Source organism: Rhinolophus sinicus, chromosome 8, assembly GCF_057876585.1.
Source record: "Rhinolophus sinicus isolate RSI-liver-muscle chromosome 8, RSI-T2T, whole genome shotgun sequence".
NCBI classification, from domain to species: domain Eukaryota; kingdom Metazoa; phylum Chordata; class Mammalia; order Chiroptera; family Rhinolophidae; genus Rhinolophus; species Rhinolophus sinicus.
The window spans coordinates 41,271,348-41,289,048 of record NC_142508.1 but is presented as its reverse complement, the minus strand read 5'-3'; the positions used below and the strand labels follow the sequence as shown (position 1 = coordinate 41,289,048).

General features: G+C 56.4%; 1 protein-coding gene across 1 annotated transcript; it reads left to right on the top strand.

The window, feature by feature from the left end:
* The first annotated feature begins 2,194 nt into the window (after positions 1-2,194).
* On the top strand, positions 2,195-12,193 carry BCAM (basal cell adhesion molecule (Lutheran blood group)). Its single transcript, XM_019754841.3, has 15 exons — positions 2,195-2,489; positions 4,539-4,660; positions 5,210-5,438; positions 5,522-5,592; positions 5,862-5,958; positions 6,043-6,225; positions 6,707-6,843; positions 7,213-7,369; positions 9,301-9,416; positions 9,520-9,661; positions 9,841-9,977; positions 10,165-10,309; positions 10,400-10,538; positions 11,505-11,622; positions 11,714-12,193. Exons 1-15 carry the CDS (start codon positions 2,408-2,410, stop codon positions 11,717-11,719), a joined length of 1,881 nt encoding a protein of 626 aa, XP_019610400.3. The 5' UTR covers positions 2,195-2,407; the 3' UTR covers positions 11,720-12,193.
* Positions 12,194-17,701: the final 5,508 nt, after the last annotated feature.

The following is a 17,701-nucleotide window of genomic DNA, read 5'->3' as shown; positions in this document are numbered from 1 at the left end:
GGCACTGGAGATATAGTGGTGAACAAAACCACTTGGAGCTTAAGTTCTGTGCAAGACAAACAATAAAAAAATATGCAGCAGTGATAAATTCTGTGGAGGAAAAATGTAGTAAGATAAGGGAAATAAGGAATGGCTGGGAAAGCAGGAATTGCTATTTGAGATAGGATGGTTAAGGGAAGCTCTTTGAAGTGATGTTGGAATAGAGAGTTGAAGTAAGTATATGAAAGAAGAATGTCCCAGCAAAGAGAAAAGCAAGTGCAAAGGCACTGAGGCCAGAACATGTCTGGTGGTGGAGAAACAGCATGGAAACAAGGAGACCAATGTGGCAAAGCAGAGCTAGCAAGTGAGAGGAGAGGACGATGGAGTCAGTGAAGTAACAAGGACCAAACTGAGGGCCTGTGAGCCATGGAGTGGACTTGAACTTTCGCTCAGTGAAGGGGAGGGTTCTGAGTAGGAGAATCAAGTGAGCTGACTCACATTTTAATGGAATCCCTCTGGCTGTTTTGTGGGAATAAATTATAGGGGACAAGGACAGGTGATGTCACAGTACTTACTAGTTTCTGCAAGTCTGCCAGAGGCTGTAGCTCGTATGACTTCACTCCTTCGTGCACACTAGATAGTCCTCCATCGCCTAGAACCTCAGCTGGTTAGGTTCCTGAGGAAAGTGGAAGGGGGAGTGGCTGATGAGAAGGTACCTATCCACCAGGGTCCAGCGCAAGCAGTAGGTGCCCAAGCTGGAGCAGAAGAGCTGGGGAGTGGGCTCTGGAGTCACTGTGTGTGAGCTTGTCTGTGAGTGCTACTGCATTTGTCCTCAAGCAAGTTTGTATCTGTGTCCTGTGATCCAGTCTGGGTGGGGTCTACATGTGAGCCTGTGTGCTCCTGAGTTTGAGCCGTGCAAACCTTTCCTGAGTGCCTGCTCTGTTTCTGGCCTTGTGCTGCGGACCCAACTGTGTGGGAGACAGCCCGGGGCCTTGCCCTCCCGGACTCACAGTCCATTGGGGGAGACAGGCCTGTCCCCAGACAAGGACAATCCAGAGTATGCAAGACTGGGGTGGAGGAGCCCTGGGGGTTGTGGGAGCCCAGAAGGGGCACCTGACCCAGCCAGGGGAGCAGGGAGGGCATCCTGGAAGGGGAGTAGTGTGGCTAATACGAAAAGGTCACCTCTCCTCGTACAACAATTGCTTTCCTGTATCACCAATGGATAAAGGAGCTTTGCCCAGTGTGACTCCCAGGTGGATCTGTAATCTGAGCCTTCCATCTGTGTCTGATGGGCAAAGCCCAGGCTTACCAGTGACCCCCAGTCTGATCAGAGGCCTGGGGAACCTGTCCCAGTGTGCCCAGCTACCCCCCTTTTTGACCAGTATCCAGGGCTTAACTTCTCCCTGGTAACCAGGGACATCTCCTGCCTCCCACATCCCCCTAACCCCAGCCAGCAGTTGGGATTTTGCCCCCGTCAGACCTGGCTTGTGAGGAGCCTGGGCACTCTGATCTGTGACCCTCAATGTGACCTGTGACCCTTCCTCCTGACCCATGGCCATATTCTTCCTGCCTTCCCTCAGGTGCCCTGGCCTCCTCTATCCTACTCACCTGTTCCTGCCAGCCTGATTCTCCTCCCCTCCCCCCAAGATAGGGAGGGAGTAAAGGGAAGAGGGAGGGAGTAAGGGGGGTGGCATTCCTGGGATTCCCTGGATGGAGGGAAGAAAGGGAGGGCCCTACAGGAGAGAGCCGAGAGAGCGCCTGGCACCCCCCACACACACACACACAGCCCCCCAGCCCATCATCACAGAGGCCTGGGGAGAACTTGGGTTTGGAGACCACTAAATATAAGACATTAAACAAGGGTTCCAAGTCACTGGTCAGACAGGAAAGCAGCCCAGAGCATTGGACACAGGGGAGAGCCTCCCAGGGCATACTGGGAGAAGCTGTTCTAGGCCACTGGTCAGGCTGGGAGCTGCTGGTTGTACTGGGAAAGGCCAGTGCAGGCCACTGGTTGTTCTGGGGTCAGCTGGGTCAAATCGACAAGGCAAGCCCAAGCCATTGGCCATAGAGAGAAGGAGGCTCCTGGTCAGAAGTAGGGGAACAGGGTCCTCGGTTGTCCGGTGAGGTCCCAGCTGAGGACACACTGGCTGGACTGGTTGGTCAAGTCACTCGCCTGGGGTGCTGGTCAGCGTGAGCGACTGGCCGGGGCTGGGGGCAGAAGAGCCCCGCTCCTGGCTGAGCGTTGGGAAGTTCTCTCCCGGCAGTGGGAGGTCCTGGCGGGGCGCCCGAGTTTAGGGGGAACCAGGGGGCCAGGAAGGCGGGGCGGGGCGGGGCTCAGGGGCGGGGCCTCCTCCCAGCCCCGCGGCGGCCGCCCAGCTGCAGCCGGGGCTCAGTTGCTGCCGCCGCCACCGCCACCACCGCTGTGGGCATGGAGCCCCCGAACGCCCAGGCCGGAACGCGCGGGGCCCCGCAGCTTTTGGTGCTGGCGCTCCTGCTGGGGGCGCACCCAGGTATGCTGAGGCTGAGAGCAGGGCGAAATGGGGGACGGCCCGTTGGGGACTGCGGAAAGGGAAGAGGGAAGGAGCTTTCACTCACCCCAAGAAGCCAAACCTGGAGACCCCAGGAAGGAGGGGTATGGGAGGAAGGGGACAGTCCCTTCCAATGAGAGACCTGGGGACAGCCAGGCAGAGGAGCTGGGGACATCACAGCAGTGGATTAGAGACCACTTGAGAAGTCAGAGCCCCCTCCCCACTCAGGACCCAGGAGCGCGGGTCCTCAGCCCCTGGAGCTGGGTCCTGGGGGCCCTGCTCCCTCAGACCCAGGGGTCCAGGCCTCCAGTGGCTGGAGTGTCTTCCCCCAGGGCCCAGGAGAACAAAACCCTAGGGCTTCCCTCCTGAAAGGTTCTCAAGTTTTGAAAGGAGTCAGGGACCCTATAGCTAGAAACAAGTCATGCATTTGAAGGTTCCCCATCTAGATTCAGAGCCCAGACTGTAAAGATCCCGCCTCTGTGGGGGAAGAGCTGGAGCAACAGCCCTGGGCAGTGACAGTGGAACAGAGTGTTTCCTAGTGATAGTGCCCCCTTCCTGGGGCCCCAGAGAAATCCACACACCTGCGTGGTGGTGGGAGGGGAGGGGGCCCTGAGGGCTGGCAGCAGAAGGGCAGAGATGAGCGGGACTGGGGAAGAGAGAGGGATCTCCCGGCTGTCTTTGCTCTGCTGCTCAGACCCAGACCCAGGCACCAGCCTGGCTCCACGCCCCCTCCCCTGGGATAGGCTTGGGCCAGAGGTGGGTGCCAGGAAATCCAGGCCCCTGGCACAAGCATGGCAAATAGTGGGTCCCCAGGGCCAGGGCTGGGCCAGGCTGGGCGGGGAAGGGAAGGGAGGTTCTAAGAACTGAGAACTGATGCCAGGATGCCAGCCCAGAGAGTGAGAGAGCGTAGTTTCCTGGTGAGAATGGCTCTATCTGCCAGGATCTTGGGACAGGAGTCTAGGCCCAGCCACCTACGCCCCCAGGACCCAGGAGTCCAAACCCTCAACTCCCTTCTCCCTCAGGACCCAGGATCTGGGGACTCAACTGTATCCTGTTCTGGAATGACTCACCTTCCCCACTCTATCAAAGAGGCAGAGGGGCCAAGGGGCGGGTAGGGGGCTCTGGCGCCAGGCCGGGCAGGTCTGAGCCAGCCTGTCCCTCCCACATTCCTGAAACCTGCCCAGCCCTGTCCCCCCTCACCACCCCCACACACCCATCCCGCCTCAGCTCCAGGCTCAGCTGCAGCCCACACCCCACCCCAGCCCCCCGCTCATGAGGGAGAGACCCAGGAGCTGAGAGAGATGGAGACTGAGAGTGACGTGCTGAGAGAGACACAGAGAGGCAGAGATGGTGGAACTAAGAGATGAAGCCCCAGGGTGAGAGACACACAGGCAGAGATGGAGACTAAGATGGAAACTCATCCATGTCACTGTGCCAGGCCCTGTAAAGGGTGATGGAGGCAAAGGGATGAGCCAGCCCTGGTCCTGCCCTTGAGGAGCATTTGGTCTAGTGGCAAAAGCAGGGACAGGTGCAATTTAATGCCAGGAGGACTTATTGGAGGCCATTATGGCCCTGTGTGGCCCAGAGGAGGAGCTCTTAGTTCTGCAAGTGAAGGGAGAGATGAAAAGAAATGCTGATGGGGCCTGAAGCTCAGAGACACAGAGATGAGAGATGGAGGGAGAAGGAGCGACTGAGTCTAAGGGAGGAGCACTGGGGGCCTGGGCTCCTGGGTCTGAGGGAGGAGCACTGGGGGCCTGGGCTCCTGGGTCTGAGGGAGGAGGGGCTGGGGGCCTGGGCTCCTGGGTCTGAGGGAGGAGGGGCTGGGGGCCTGGACACCTGGGTCTGAGGGAGGAGGGGCTGGGGGCCTGGGCTCCTGGGTCTGAGGGAGGAGGGGCTGGGGGCCAGGAGGCCTGGACAGTAAAGGAGGAGGGGGTTGGGGGCCTGCACCCCTGTGTCCTGGAGGAAGAGGGGTTGTCTGGAAGGCTTTCCCTATTGGTGGCAGAGGGAGACAACTCAATTGCTCTCCCACAGGTGCCCAGGCTGAAGTGCAGGTGTCTGTGCCCCCCTTGGTGGAGGTAATGAGGGGGGAGCCCGTCACCCTGGACTGCACCCCCTTGGGGGCCCATGACCCTTTCGTGCTGGAATGGTTCCTGGTGAGTGCTTCAGGCTTGGGATCAGGTAGAAGGGGGTCTGAAAGTCAGGGCGCAGCAGGGCTGCAAGTATTCATTCTCTCATCAGACTCCAAAGGACCCTAAGAGCTCCGTGAAGCTGCTTTTCCATTTTATAGATGGAGAAATTGAGGCCCAGGAAAGGGAAGGCACTCCCCAGGTGTCTGGGCACAGCTGAGACTAGTCCCCCTTCAAAGTGCTGGCTCTTGAAAAAGGACATTCAGACACCAAGAAAGCGGTGGGGGGGGGGCGGTGGGGGTAAAGAGAGAAAGAGGAGAGGAAATAAGCAGAAAGAGACAGGGTGAGAGAGAGAGGGAGATGGGAACAGAGTGAAATGGAGAAAGAGGGAGACAGAGGAAAATGTGACAACAGATAGGGAATAGGGGCAGGAGGGGGTGGAGAGAGGGACCAGGGAGAGAGATAACAAGAGGAAAAGAGACAGAGCCACACAACAGCAGAAAGAAAGGGACATGGAGAGACAGACACTGAGGAGGGTTGCCCTGCAGCCCTGAGCTGAGCCCTCCCTGACCACAGGCAGACCGCTCCGGGGCCCGCCACCTTCTGGCTTCAGCTGAGCTGCAGGGCTCTGAGATCCAGGCCAGGGTGCACAACTCCCGGGGCCGCAACCCCCCATACCAGCTGGACTCCCGGGGCCGCCTGGTGCTGGCCGAGGCCCAGGTGGGCGACGAGCAGGACTATGTGTGCGTGGTGAGGGCAGGGGCAGCGGGCACTGCTGAGGCCACAGCGAGGCTCCAGGTATTTGGTGAGTGTCTGTGGACACCCCAGGAAGGGGCAGGCAGGGGAGAGCCCAGGAAAGGGTTCCTGACAGTAGCATCTCCCCCATAGCAAAACCAGAGGCCACCGAGGTCGCACCCACCAAAGGGACGGTGTCTGTGATGGATGAATTTGCCCAGGAGGTACCTCGTACTGACCTTGATTCCAGGGTCCTGTGGGAGGAGAGGACTGGCGAGGCATGGGGGGTGGGGTGGGGTGGGGGGGTGGTTGTCAGAATCTTGGGTCAGAGGGTCAGAGGGGGGGCAGGGACCCTAGACTCCTGCATCCTGAGGGAGGAGTGGGCTGGGGGCCCAGAATCCTGGATCTGAGTGGTGAGGACTTCTGAGGTAACGGAGCCTCAGAGTTCAGAGTCCTGGCCCCGAGCCCAGGGCCATGCCTGTGTCTGCCTCAGATTGCCACCTGCAACAGCCGCAACGGGAACCCAGCTCCTCAGATTATATGGTATCGCAATAGGCAGCCCCTGCAGGTGCCCATGGAGGTGAACTCAGGTGAGCAGCGCAGGAGCCCAGGTTGACATGGGTGGAGTAGGGTGATGGCCGTGGCTGGCTGACTGCCCCGTCCCTCTTTCGCAGAGAGCTACATGACCAGCCGCACAGTGCGGGAGGCCTCGGGCCTGCTGTCTCTCACCAGCACCCTCTATCTGCGGGTCCACAAGGCCGACCTGAATGCCTTCTTCCACTGCTCTGCACACTACCGCCTACCCAAGGGCCAGCATGGCCGCCTGGACAGCCCGTCCTTCAACCTCACCCTGCACTGTGAGTCCATGCTGGGCCTAACTTCCCCTACCTTGGACTTCACATATCTCAGGCCTGACCCTCCCAGCCCACCCGGGGTCCCACACTCCCTTCTGTTGCAATGTGTGCTGACTGCTGAGTAACAAAAAGTAACACGAGCCCCATTCTGACTTCTGACCCCCTCATAGCTCTCTGAACCCCATGGAGTTTCACGACTAAACTTTGTGCTCCATCCTTTCACACTGAGTTGGGTCCCCAAACCTTACACTGACTGGTCACCCCCACTGACCTCTGAGCCTTGACCTGTACTCTCAGCTTATCTCAACCTCTGACCTCTGGTCCCTGATCTCAGAATAAGTATGAACCTGAACCTTGGAATATGACCTCTAGCCGATGACCACCTGTGACCATGACCTCTCTCCCTCAACCCAGCCCTGCCTTGTACCCTTGATCTGACTTACCCTTAACCCTAATCACAAGTCCCCCCTTTCCTTCCGCTTAGATCCCACAGAGCACGTGCAGTTCTGGGTGGACAGCCCATCCACCACAGAGGGCTGGGTACGCGAGGGTGACTCTGTGCATCTGTCCTGCCGGGGGGACGGCAGCTCCATCTCAGAGTACGCATTTTACCGCCTTCAGGTGATGCACCCCATCATTCCTTTGGAGCCCCTGGCCCCTGACCTCTATGACATACTGACTGTACCACTTCTGGTTTCACCCGGGTGGCCCCAGGCTTAGCAAAGCACCTGGCTGGTGACCCAGGAGCGAATAGGACCTCTGACCCCTGATTTGAGAGTCCTGACTTAGCATGATGCCTGATTTGGAAGACCTCTGGCCTAGCGAGGCCTCTGCCCCCTTACCTGCGTGGGCTCTCACCTAGTATGACACTAACCTGGTGACCTGGACCTATCAAGATGCTTGGCTCCGACCCGGGTGGGCCCTGACGTAGCATGACTCCGCTGGCCCTGGGTGGCTCCTGAACCGGGTTCCTCATCCCTGGTCACCCAGGACAAGCAGGAGAACATGCTACAGACAAATTATAACGGGAGCTTCACCCTGGAGGGGGTGCAGCGGAGCCAGAGTGGGACCTACGGCTGCAGAGTGGAGGACTATGACGCTGCCGAAGACGCAGAGCTCTCTCAGACCCTGGAGCTGCGCGTGGCCTGTGAGAGCCCTGGGAGAACAGGGAGGAGAGCTCCGGCACAGGCTGCCTCCTCACCCTCCACAGCCCTGCCTCCAAATGCGGGGTCCCTGCCTTGGTCCCGAGGCACCCTTCCCCCTGGGTCCCTGCCCCAGCACCCTCCAAACTCCCACATCAGGCAGCCAGACAGCCCTTTCCAAAACACAAACCTGACCTTCCCCTGCTCCAGAATCTGCCACAGCTCCCCAGTGCCCTCAGGAGAAAGCCCAGGTGCCTCACCACAGCATTCAAGGCCCACCTGGCCGGCTTCACCTTTGGCTGACCCTTCTCCCCACCAAAGCATTCTCCTCATCACACCCAAGCTCCTCTCACAACACCCCATCCTTCTACCATCCATTTCTGACCGGTCTCTTGGGTCCCAGTCTTCTAAGAAGGCTTCTCAGTCCATTTGCCGCCTGCGCCCTGAGGCTCTATCCCTCCTCCTTATGCGTCCTTTCTGGGGCTAGGCCCTCTGCCAGAGGTTGGGGACACCTGTGAGCAAGACAGCTGAGTCCCTGCCTTTCCAGAGCTTGAGGCCCAGGAAGGGAGACAAATGGTAAACGCTAAATGAGACAGGAGCAATCTTGCATCAGCAGGGACTGATGCAGAACGATGGGCTAAGGAACTGGCCAAGCGAGTGGGGGGAGTAGTGTAGATGGGGGGTGTTGGCAGGGTGTGTCCACCAGGAAGCAGATTCCGACTTGGAGATCTGAAGGCAGGAAGTTTGTGGGGAGTGCCTTGGCGTCCACATCTACTGGGGAGTGGCAATGGGAAGGAAGCAGGATTGGGCAGAGGAAGAAGTTGGGCTGCAGTCTAAGAAGGCCTTGTTGGCCCCACAGGGCACTTGGGAGCTGGGATATCCCAGTTGAGGCAAGGGGGCGTGGCTTTTATACCCTCACATCAGCCAGTCATTGGCTGTTGGGCTGTCTGAGGAAGGGGGCGTGACCTAGAGTGAAGGGCAGTTCCCAGAGAGGGCTAACAGCTGAGGGCTAACAGTTGACATCCCTCTCAACAGCTGAAGGGGAGTCTTGAGTGTCCACAATAGGGGGTCAGAGAGGCCTCTCTGAGAAGGGGACATTTGAGTAGGAAACCACAGAATGGAATCAGAAATGCTAAGAGCCAGAAGAAGAGCACTCCGGGCAGAGGGAACAGCAAGTGCAAAGGCCCTTAGGCAGGACCCAAGTTGGCTTCCTGGAGAACAAGAGCAAGAGAACAGGGGAGCTGGAACTCAGGGGGCAAGCGAGGAGGGTGGGAGATGAGATCGAAGAGGTAGACAGCAATCAGACTAGGCAGGATCTTTTGGTTTTGTCAAGGAATTTGGCCTTTATGCCAAGAGTGCTTGGGAACAACTGCAGGATTTTAAGCAGAGGGAATTGCTGCCCAGTGAGTTTGGAAAAGATCCTTCCAGCTGCTCAGTGGAGAATGGATTGGAGAGGACAAGCGTCCTGCCCAGTAGGGAGACCAGTGAGGAAATGACTACAGTGGTCAAGGCATTTGGACTCAAGGGTCAGAGATGGACAGAAGTGGAAGGATTCATGGGGCGGGGAGGGCGGGCAGAGAAAGACTTGTTGAATGAAAAGGAAGTAGGGCGGAGGAGGTAAGGGTTTGGGGGTTCAGTCAGAGAAGGAACACTTCACACTTCTCAGGTTATCCATTAACCTTGGGCCCAGATATCAGCTCTGGAGGGAAGTGGTTGGGGCAGACATGGATTTTGGAGTTCGACTCCTAGATTTGAGCTCAAGATTTGGCCTGGCTGAGAGAGTGGAGAGTTCACGGCGATGGGGAGAACTAGCAGGAATGCTTGGCATTCTCTGCTGACGATTGTGCATTCACATCTGTACCCACAACAGCCCTGGAGTGCCCCTAACCAAGTAGGTGAGGGTCCAGGGAAGGTGACAGTCTGTACCCCCCTCCAGACCTGGACCCCATCGAGCTCAGCAACAAGGAGGAGCTTTCCTTACCCCTGGGCAGCAGCGTAGACACCAACTGCTCCGTGCAAGGCCTACCCACCCCTGCTCTACGCTGGACGAAGGTGAGAAGGAATGGCCCCAGCCAAGGGACCCCCTCCCTCCCATCACCCCCAACCCCTTCTCTCATCGTCCAACTGGTCTCTTCTCTCCTCCCCCACCCCACAGGACTCAGTTCCCCTGGGGGAGGGCCCCACGCTCTCACTCAACCTCGTTACCTTCGATTCTGCTGGCACCTACATATGTGAAGCCTCTATGCCCACGGTCCCACTCCTCAGTCGCACTCAGGCCCTCAAGCTGCTGGTTGAAGGTTTGGGGGTAGGGGCAGGCTGGGATGGGGACAATAGGGATGAGGGGCCAGGACCAATGGGACAGGTCCATGGCTGGTCCCTCTGTCTCCTGCTCTATTCCTCTCCCTTCTCTCCTTTCTCGCTCCCTCCTTTCCCCAGTGTGCCTTCTGCTCACTCCCTTCCCTCCTACCACCTACAGGGTCACCAGAGTTAAGGCCAGAGGAGATTCAGCCCAAGGCAGAGGGCAGCTGGAGAGAAGGAGATGAAGTCAGGCTCGTCTGCTCTGCTCGTGGCTACCCAGAGCCCAAACTCAGCTGGAACCAACTGGGCGGCAGTGTAAGGGACCTTCCTATCCAGTCTGAAGGCTCCGGGACCCAGGCACCCTCCCCAAACACCCAGGGGACCCTGCCCCCTCACCAAGCATTCTGTCCCCTCTCCTGCTTCCTGGGAGACTGGACACCACCTCTGCCCTCACCCCCAGCCCTTGATCCCATGGGCCCGGGCCTGACTCAAGCCTCTGCAGCCAGCAGAGCCAGCTCCCAGAGGGCAGGGCTGGGTGAGCAGCTCTCTGACCCTGAAGGTGACCAGTGCCCTGAGCCAAGAAGGTGTCTTCTGTGAGGCCTCCAACCCCCACGGGACCACCAAGCATGTCTTTCACTTTGGCACGGGTGAGTAACCACGGTGGTGCGACAGGAGCCAGGCGTGGGGCAGACAGAGCACTGCTGGCGGAGCCCTGCTCGTCTGTCTTGTCCCTGCAGTGGCTCCCCAGACCTCCCAGGCTGGAGTGGCTGTCATGGCCGTGGCCGTCAGCGTGGGTCTCCTGCTCCTCGTCGTTGCTGCCTTCTATTGCATGAGACGCAAGGGGCGCCCTGGCCGACAGGGGGAAAAAGGGGCTCTGTGAGTGGCCTGCAACCTCAGAATGACCTCCGTAACCCAACCTTATCCTCTATCCAATTCTGACTTCATCCCCAAATCCAGCCCTAAACCTAGTCCATGACCAATTTCAACAGCATCCTATCTTCAACCCCCAAACCCAAATACAATGCAATCCCATTCCTACCCTCAAATCCAGTCCATAACCATCCCCTCCCCCATCTTCATCCCCAGCTACAACCCCACCCAACTCATACCCATCCTTAAACTCACCCCATCCCTAATCTTTCCAACCCAAATATCATCCCCACCTCCAATCCCAGCCCTAAAATAACCATTGCCCAACTGAACTGAACCCCGCAGGCCCCCAGTCTCCTCTCCAACCCCCATCTCATTCTCATTGCCAGCTCCAACCCCATCTTCAGTCCCAACCCTACCCCTTCCCCAAGCCCATCCCATCTAACCTCTCCAACCCCAGCATAGCCCCATCCTCAAACCCAACATAACCATCCCCATTTCCAACCCCAACTCCAAGCACACCCCTCACCTCACCCTAAACTCCACGGCTTCTCCAGTCCCAACCTCTCCCCCAGCTCCAACCCATAACCAGCACCAAACCCAGTTTCGACCCCATCCCCACCCCCAAGGTCCCTCCCACTCCATCTCCTTCCCATCCCTACTCCAAACCCATCCCCATCTAAACTCATCTCCAACCCCAACCACATGGCCACCTTCAACCCCAGTCTGTAGCCATTCCCCAGCCTCCCCCGAGAGCTGACCCCAGCTGACCCCAACCACGTTACCATCTCCGATTCCAGCAGCATCTTCCATGCTAGCCCCACCCACCCCTAAACCCAACGCCATTCCCACCCTCTAGCCCATCCTCAGCCCATTCCCACCCACCTCCACGCCTGTCTGCATCCAGAACTGTCCATCCCCAGTGCCTTCCCCAGCCAGGACCAACTCCAACATGCTGCCTCTTCTCCCTAGGCCACCCGGGAAGCCAGAGCTGAGCCACTCTGGGTCCCAGCGGACCGAGCAGACAGGTCTTCTCACGGGAAGTGCCTCTGGAGGAGTCAGGCACGGCAGTGGGGGCTTCCGAGATGAGGTGCGTGAGGGCCTGGGCACGCTGGTGAGGGGCCTGCTGGGAGTGGAGCAGCCTCCGTGGGCACAGGCTGACCTGTCCATCTTCTCCCCAGTGCTGAGCCCAAGGACCCACGAGGCAGTCACTGGACGCGACCTGGAGTTGCAAACATCAGAGAACCAGCCCTGCTCATCTGCTCATGCCCCACCCGCCCCTGCCTTCCCCCGCCTTCCCTCTTCCCTCTCGGCCCTCCCTTCCTTCCTCTGCACGCTGGGCAGGGACCTACAGCTGCTGCTGCTGGGAGGGAGGGAGGGAGGGAGGGAGGGAGGGTGGGCTGGTGGGTGGGAGGGGACCTTCCTCCAGGGAGTGTGACTCTCCCAGGCCCCAGAATAGCTCCTGGACCCAAGCCCAGGGCCTGGCCTGGGATGAGGCTCTGAGGGTCGGCTGGCCGGGGCTATTTTTACCTCCTGCCTCCATTGCTGGTCCCCCCCACCTGACATCCTGCTGCATAGTCTGACACTGGATCCCTACCCCCACTCCTGCCTCCTCATCTGTGGACACTGGAGTCTGGAATAAATGCTGTCTGTCACCTTGACACCATCCTGTGGCCAAGCCTCCTCTAGGGGATGAGACAGGAAGGGGACGCAGGTGATGCCCCTGTGCCTGCTGCTCTCCCGCCCCCTTACAAGACCTGGGTGAAGTCTGATGTCATGGAGAAAGAAATGAGACTGAGAGCGAGCAGAGGGTGACTCAGCTGGCTGAGGCTGGAAGAGAGAGGTGCAGGGGTCCAGAGGGCACTGAGTCTGGCCCCTGAAGACCTGTGCCTGCTTGGTGGGGGGGGGGGGCTATCCCCTTAAGTAAAAGTTCCCAGACTCTCTTGCCAGAGCCCCAGAGGGAATTGAAGCTTCTAGAGGAAAAACTCTGAGCTGTAGGATGGATGGAATTAGGGATGTAGCTGCCTCTTCTGGGAGTGGCATGGTTCCTGCAGCTTGGGAAGGAGGGGTGGCTTGAAGGAACCCAGACTAAGGGGACCTGAGGCAGAAAGAAGAGGCAGCAGAAACAGCAAGGCCAGCTAGAGAAACTTAGTGAGGCAGATGGAGAGGGATGGAAAGAAGGGATGGGGGGGCAGTAAGAGGGAAGAGGGGTGGACGGGGGCAGCTCAGAGATGAAAGCCCTAGAGTCAGAGACAGAAAGATTTGGGGAGAGAGGCAGAGACAAACAGACAGAGACAAAGAGAAAAACAATTGGGATGCAGAGATAATTACAGCCAGAAAAAATGTTGAAAGGAGCAGCCCAGAAGCAATGGGATGGTGGTGGGAGGTGGGCATGAGTGACTTTGTGGCCAAGTGACTTCTCCCCGAGTCCAGCAAATGGAGAGAAATCACATCTGAGCTGCTGTGAGGAGTGGGCGTGACAATCCCTGTGCAATACATGAGCCAGGAAGTCTCTGCAATCTCAGCAAGTGACTCTGTCTCGCTGTCCTCAGTTTGCTCAGCCGCGAAATGGACAAAGTGGGATCTGTGGCCATGGGAGATTGGCGAGAGGCGATGGGAGCCTCCTGGTAGGTGACTGAGCAGCCTGCCGAGAGGCCCCAGAGCAGACCTTACCAGCCTGATTCAGGTGCTCAAATCCCATGGTTTATTGAATCAGTTCAAAACAAATGTGAGAATCAAAGAGAGATGGGCCAGGTTAATACACTTAGTTTAGGGCACAAGCCATTAAAGTTCCCCACCACCTGAGTTCTGGGGTACATGTGGCCCCCGAGTCCCATCTCTCTCACCATGGTGTGGTTTCAACCCCCCAGAGTGGAAGGTGAGCTGGGGCTTCTGCACCCAGAAGGTGCCAGAGCCACGCAGGGGATAAACGTGCATGGTCCAGGTTAACACACTTTTACCTGTATAACTTGGGCCAGGACTCATGGGACAGAGCTGGAGTCACCAAGGGGGAAACACTTTAAGGGTATGTGGAACTTGGGGCTTGCTTGATCCTTCCATCCTTCCCATCTATGTTAAGCTCATGTCCATTTTTTGTTTAAGATTTTTATTAAAATGTAGCTAACATACAATATTATATTAGTTTCAGGTGTACACCATAGGTATTCAACATTTACATACTCAGAGAGGGGATCACCGTGATAGTTTAGCTCACGTTCTTAATATGTCTAACAGGCCTCATGAGTTGCTTCTTACCGTTTCTCCGAAAATAAGACCTAGCCGGACCATCAGTTCTAATGCATCTTTTGGAGCAAAAGTTAATATAAGACCCGGTCTTATTTTACTATAATGTAAGACCGGGTCTTATATAATATAATATAATGTAACATAACATAATATAATATATACTGGGTCTTACATTAATTGTTGCTCCAAAAGATGCGTTAGAGCTGATTGTCCGGCTAGGTCTTATTTTCGGGGAAACACGGTAATATCCACTCTTCATTTCATCTGTCTCCTTATTTATGTGGCCCTCTGGTTTTCTCCATGACAGAATTGAATATTCTTTTTAAAAATTACAGCAGACACACTCAGAGGATCATAGGGTGGTTGGGAGAATTTGAAGAGACAATGGAAAGTGTTTAATACAGAGCCTGGCACAGAGTATGTGCTCAGGACTTGTGTATTATTAGCAGTAGCTTTATCCAAGGGAAATGGAGGGACAGAGAGAAAAGCAAAATAGGATCCTGTGATCCAGGGAAGGGACCAGGTGGAAAGAGATCCCACTCTAAGAGCAGACATTGGTGAGGGGGCACTTGGGTACTGGATGAGGAGTGAACAGATGTCTGGAGGGAGGGGAGAAAGGGAACCCCAGGGAGGAAAGTGTTCTCTGCCCAGCACCTGGTCCCCAAGTTAATGAGGGGAGGGTCCTGGCCCACATCCCAGGAGGGCATACATTTGCATGCAATCCCTCATCTGCATAGCATCTCAGGCAATTTTCATACAGATGGAAGCCTGAGACCTCCTCAGTCTGACCCCTCCTTCCACCAGAGGGTCTGGGGGAAGAGGAGCGGAAGAAGGGTGAACCATAGTATCTGTGGCTCCAGGAAGTAAAGGGAAGTTTGGAGTGGACTCCCCTTGCTCATCAACCTTCTGTGACTCCCTATTACTCTCAAGAGCATGAGCCACCCTTCACCTGGCATTCCGGACCTTCCAAGATGTTGCCCCTCACACTCACCCACTGCTCCCTCTCTCACACATGCCCCCCTCCACTTGTACACTTGTACCTTCCTGACTTTACTGTTCCCCTCATTTGGAATGTCCTTTCCCATTCCCCCCCCCCTCCCCCGTAACAAAGCTTGTCTGTCCTTCAAAGCCTCGACATCTTAAAGGATTCTGAAAAGTTTTCACTCCCGTTTTCCTGCTCTTGGAAATTTTCAGGAATCTGTGCCTCTTCTGAACTTCTATACTAGGTTTTATTAGTAAGGATATGTTTAGTTGCAAATGACAAAAAAATGAAGTAATGTGTGTAAATGAAAAGGAAAAGTTATTCACTCATATAACCAGGAAGATCAAAGGCTGACTACCTTCAGGCATAGCTATCCTTTTCCATTTCTCAGCTCTGCTGTTCTCCATGCACGGGCAGGGTCTTTTGTTTCCAGTTCTCTGCAAGCTGCCAGATTTCCATCCTACCAGCTTAGCAACCCCCACCAAAAGAGGGTGTCTGCTTTCTACTAATTCAAGCAAAAGCCTCAGGGCTGATTCTCGTTGGTCAGGAATGGGTCCTACCCCTATCCCTGAACCAATCCCTTTGGCCAGGGGATCCAATGCTCTGATTGACCAGGACTGGGTCAGGCTCACTCTGAACCATAAGGACTGAATGTAGGGGATTCCCTGTAGGAAAACTGGGGAGCGAGGGCTGAAAGAAAGGGAAGAGTTTGTCGGACAGGTAAAATACAGCTGACTCTTGAACAACGCAGGGGTTATGGGTGCTGACCTGCGCAGTAGAAAATCTACATATAACTGCGACTTGGCACCAGCTCCACAGCTCAGCAGGATACCTTTGGCCCTGTGCCTCCACCTCCTGGTGGTTATGACTCTTCAGTGAAGTGCCACCTCTGGGACTTGTTGACACTGGAAGTTGACTCCCCAGGCATGGGACCCACCCAGTTATTCCTCAACCAACAAAGCAGTGCTCAGCCTTATGCATGTGACTGAGGTGGGGGGGTGAAACTGCAGCCTACCCTCCTGGGGGGTGTCTCCTGGGCTCACCTGTGCCTACAATGTACAGCCAGCAGAGCTGAGCCACTTGTAGACTGGCCTGGAGAAGAGTGGGTGCGGGGTGCGGGGGTGTGTGTGTGGGGGGGGACACCTTCCTGAAACAAGTCTCCTGGAGACTGGTTATTTTGCTCAAAGGAGAAATGGGGCCCCAGAATTTTACAAAGCAAGTTAGTAGCAATGCTGGTACGAAAACCCGAGATTCTGGCCCTCTAGTCTGGCCCCAGATTAGGGAGAGAAAGACAGAGGGAGCTAAAGTGCATTTATCATGCACCTATTTGTCCAGCCGGCCTCATTCTAGGCTGTGCCAAGCCTGAGATACATGTTATTTGGAGGTCCCAGCCTGCTGCTTCCTTGCTGGGTAGCTTGGGCCAAGTAACCAGTCTGGGCTCAGTGTACTTTTCAGTGAAATGAGGATCATGAGAGTGTCCCCTTCATGGGGTTCTTGTGAGGAATTAACTAAGAGAGGTCAACCAGATCCAAATCTGTCAGTTTATAACTGTGACTTTGGACCAAATCACTTTATTTCTCTGTGCCTCGGTTTCCTTATCACCTAGAATACTGTGTGGGTTGAGACTGTACTTAGAGTACACTTAGATCAGTGGCTAGCACATAGTGTTAAATAACTTTATTAATAGTAATATTACCAATACGTGAATGCCGGTCAATAAGAGTTTCCACTGCTTGAGACCTTGCCCTTCAAGGGTGGAAAGCTCAGGTGTATGGTGGGATGGGGAGGGAGGGAGGAAGGGCAAGTCTCAGGGGTCGTCTTGCTAGGAAGCTCCCAAGCGTCTGCACCCAGCTGATAAGCTCAGCGCCTCCCTACCCTCGAGGAACTGGAACGGAGGGATTTCAGACGCTCGATGGGAACCCCCTCCCTCGGTCTCCTGCTTCCCGCCCTCACCCCGACACCCTGGGCGGCCTCACCAGCTCCCCCGGGCAGCCCAAGGAATGTGAAGAGGTAGGTGGGGGTGGGGAGGAGCGGGAGCCGCCGGGGGAGACAAAGGGGCCGAGTCAAAGCGAGAAGTACAAAGACGCGAGGAGTCTGGGAAGACAGAGAAGTGGGACAAGGACACGGGGAGGGACTGGGAGTCTGGAGGCCGGACCCTAGCCCAACCCCGCAGAGCCAGCGGAGCGCGGGGCTGGTCTGTGCTGCCCCCTGGCGGACGAGCGTGTAAGGAGGTGGTGAGGACCAGACGCGGGAGGCAGGATCGGGATGCACCGAGGGAGGGAGAGACAGAGAACTGAGGCAGGGGCAGAGACATCGAGAAACACACAGAGAGAAACAAGACACACACACAGACAGCGACAAAGGCAGACACAGAGGCAAAGAGAGACACAGAGTTAAAGGGATGGAATGAAACACAGAGACCAAGTGACACATAAACAGTGATAGAAAGACAGAGTCCAGAAACACAAAGCGATACCGACGCGTTAGGACTGAAAGACTCAGAAATAGAGAAATACAGAGACGCAGGAGACCCAAAGATAGTGAGAGACAAAAGACAGAGGCACTAAAAGAGACAGAAATCTAGAAAGAAACGATGAAGCGACTCCCAGAGTCCGCGGCAGAAATTAGGAAGAGAAGAGGATACGCTGAGATGCCCCACAAGCGCGAGAAAGACCGGAGAGGGCCCAGAACAGAAGTAGAGAGCCGGGAATGGGGTGGGGGTGGGGTTCTTAGGGTGGGGGCGTGGCTTCAGAGGGGCGGACCTCTGAGAAGCCTCGTGCCTCACGCAGGTGTGACAAGAGGGTCCGGGCAATGGCTGCAGAGATCGAGGTTGGAACTTTGGGCGGGACTAAAACCAGGCTTGACTGAGCTCCTGGACAGCGGAACAGACCAATGGGGAGAGCTTACGGACCAGGAGCGTGGCTTTACAGGGGGCGGAGAC

Bases quoted from the DNA above. Each gene is read 5' to 3' on its own strand.
- BCAM (XM_019754841.3), top strand. From the start codon at position 2,408: ATGGAGCCCCCGAACGCCCAGGCCGGAACGCGCGGGGCCCCGCAGCTT. The intron at 2,490-4,538 runs GTATGCTGAGGC...GCTCTCCCACAG, and splicing joins CCTGCTGGGGGCGCACCCAG to GTGCCCAGGCTGAAGTGCAG. The intron at 10,310-10,399 runs GTGAGTAACCAC...TTGTCCCTGCAG, and splicing joins TGTCTTTCACTTTGGCACGG to TGGCTCCCCAGACCTCCCAG.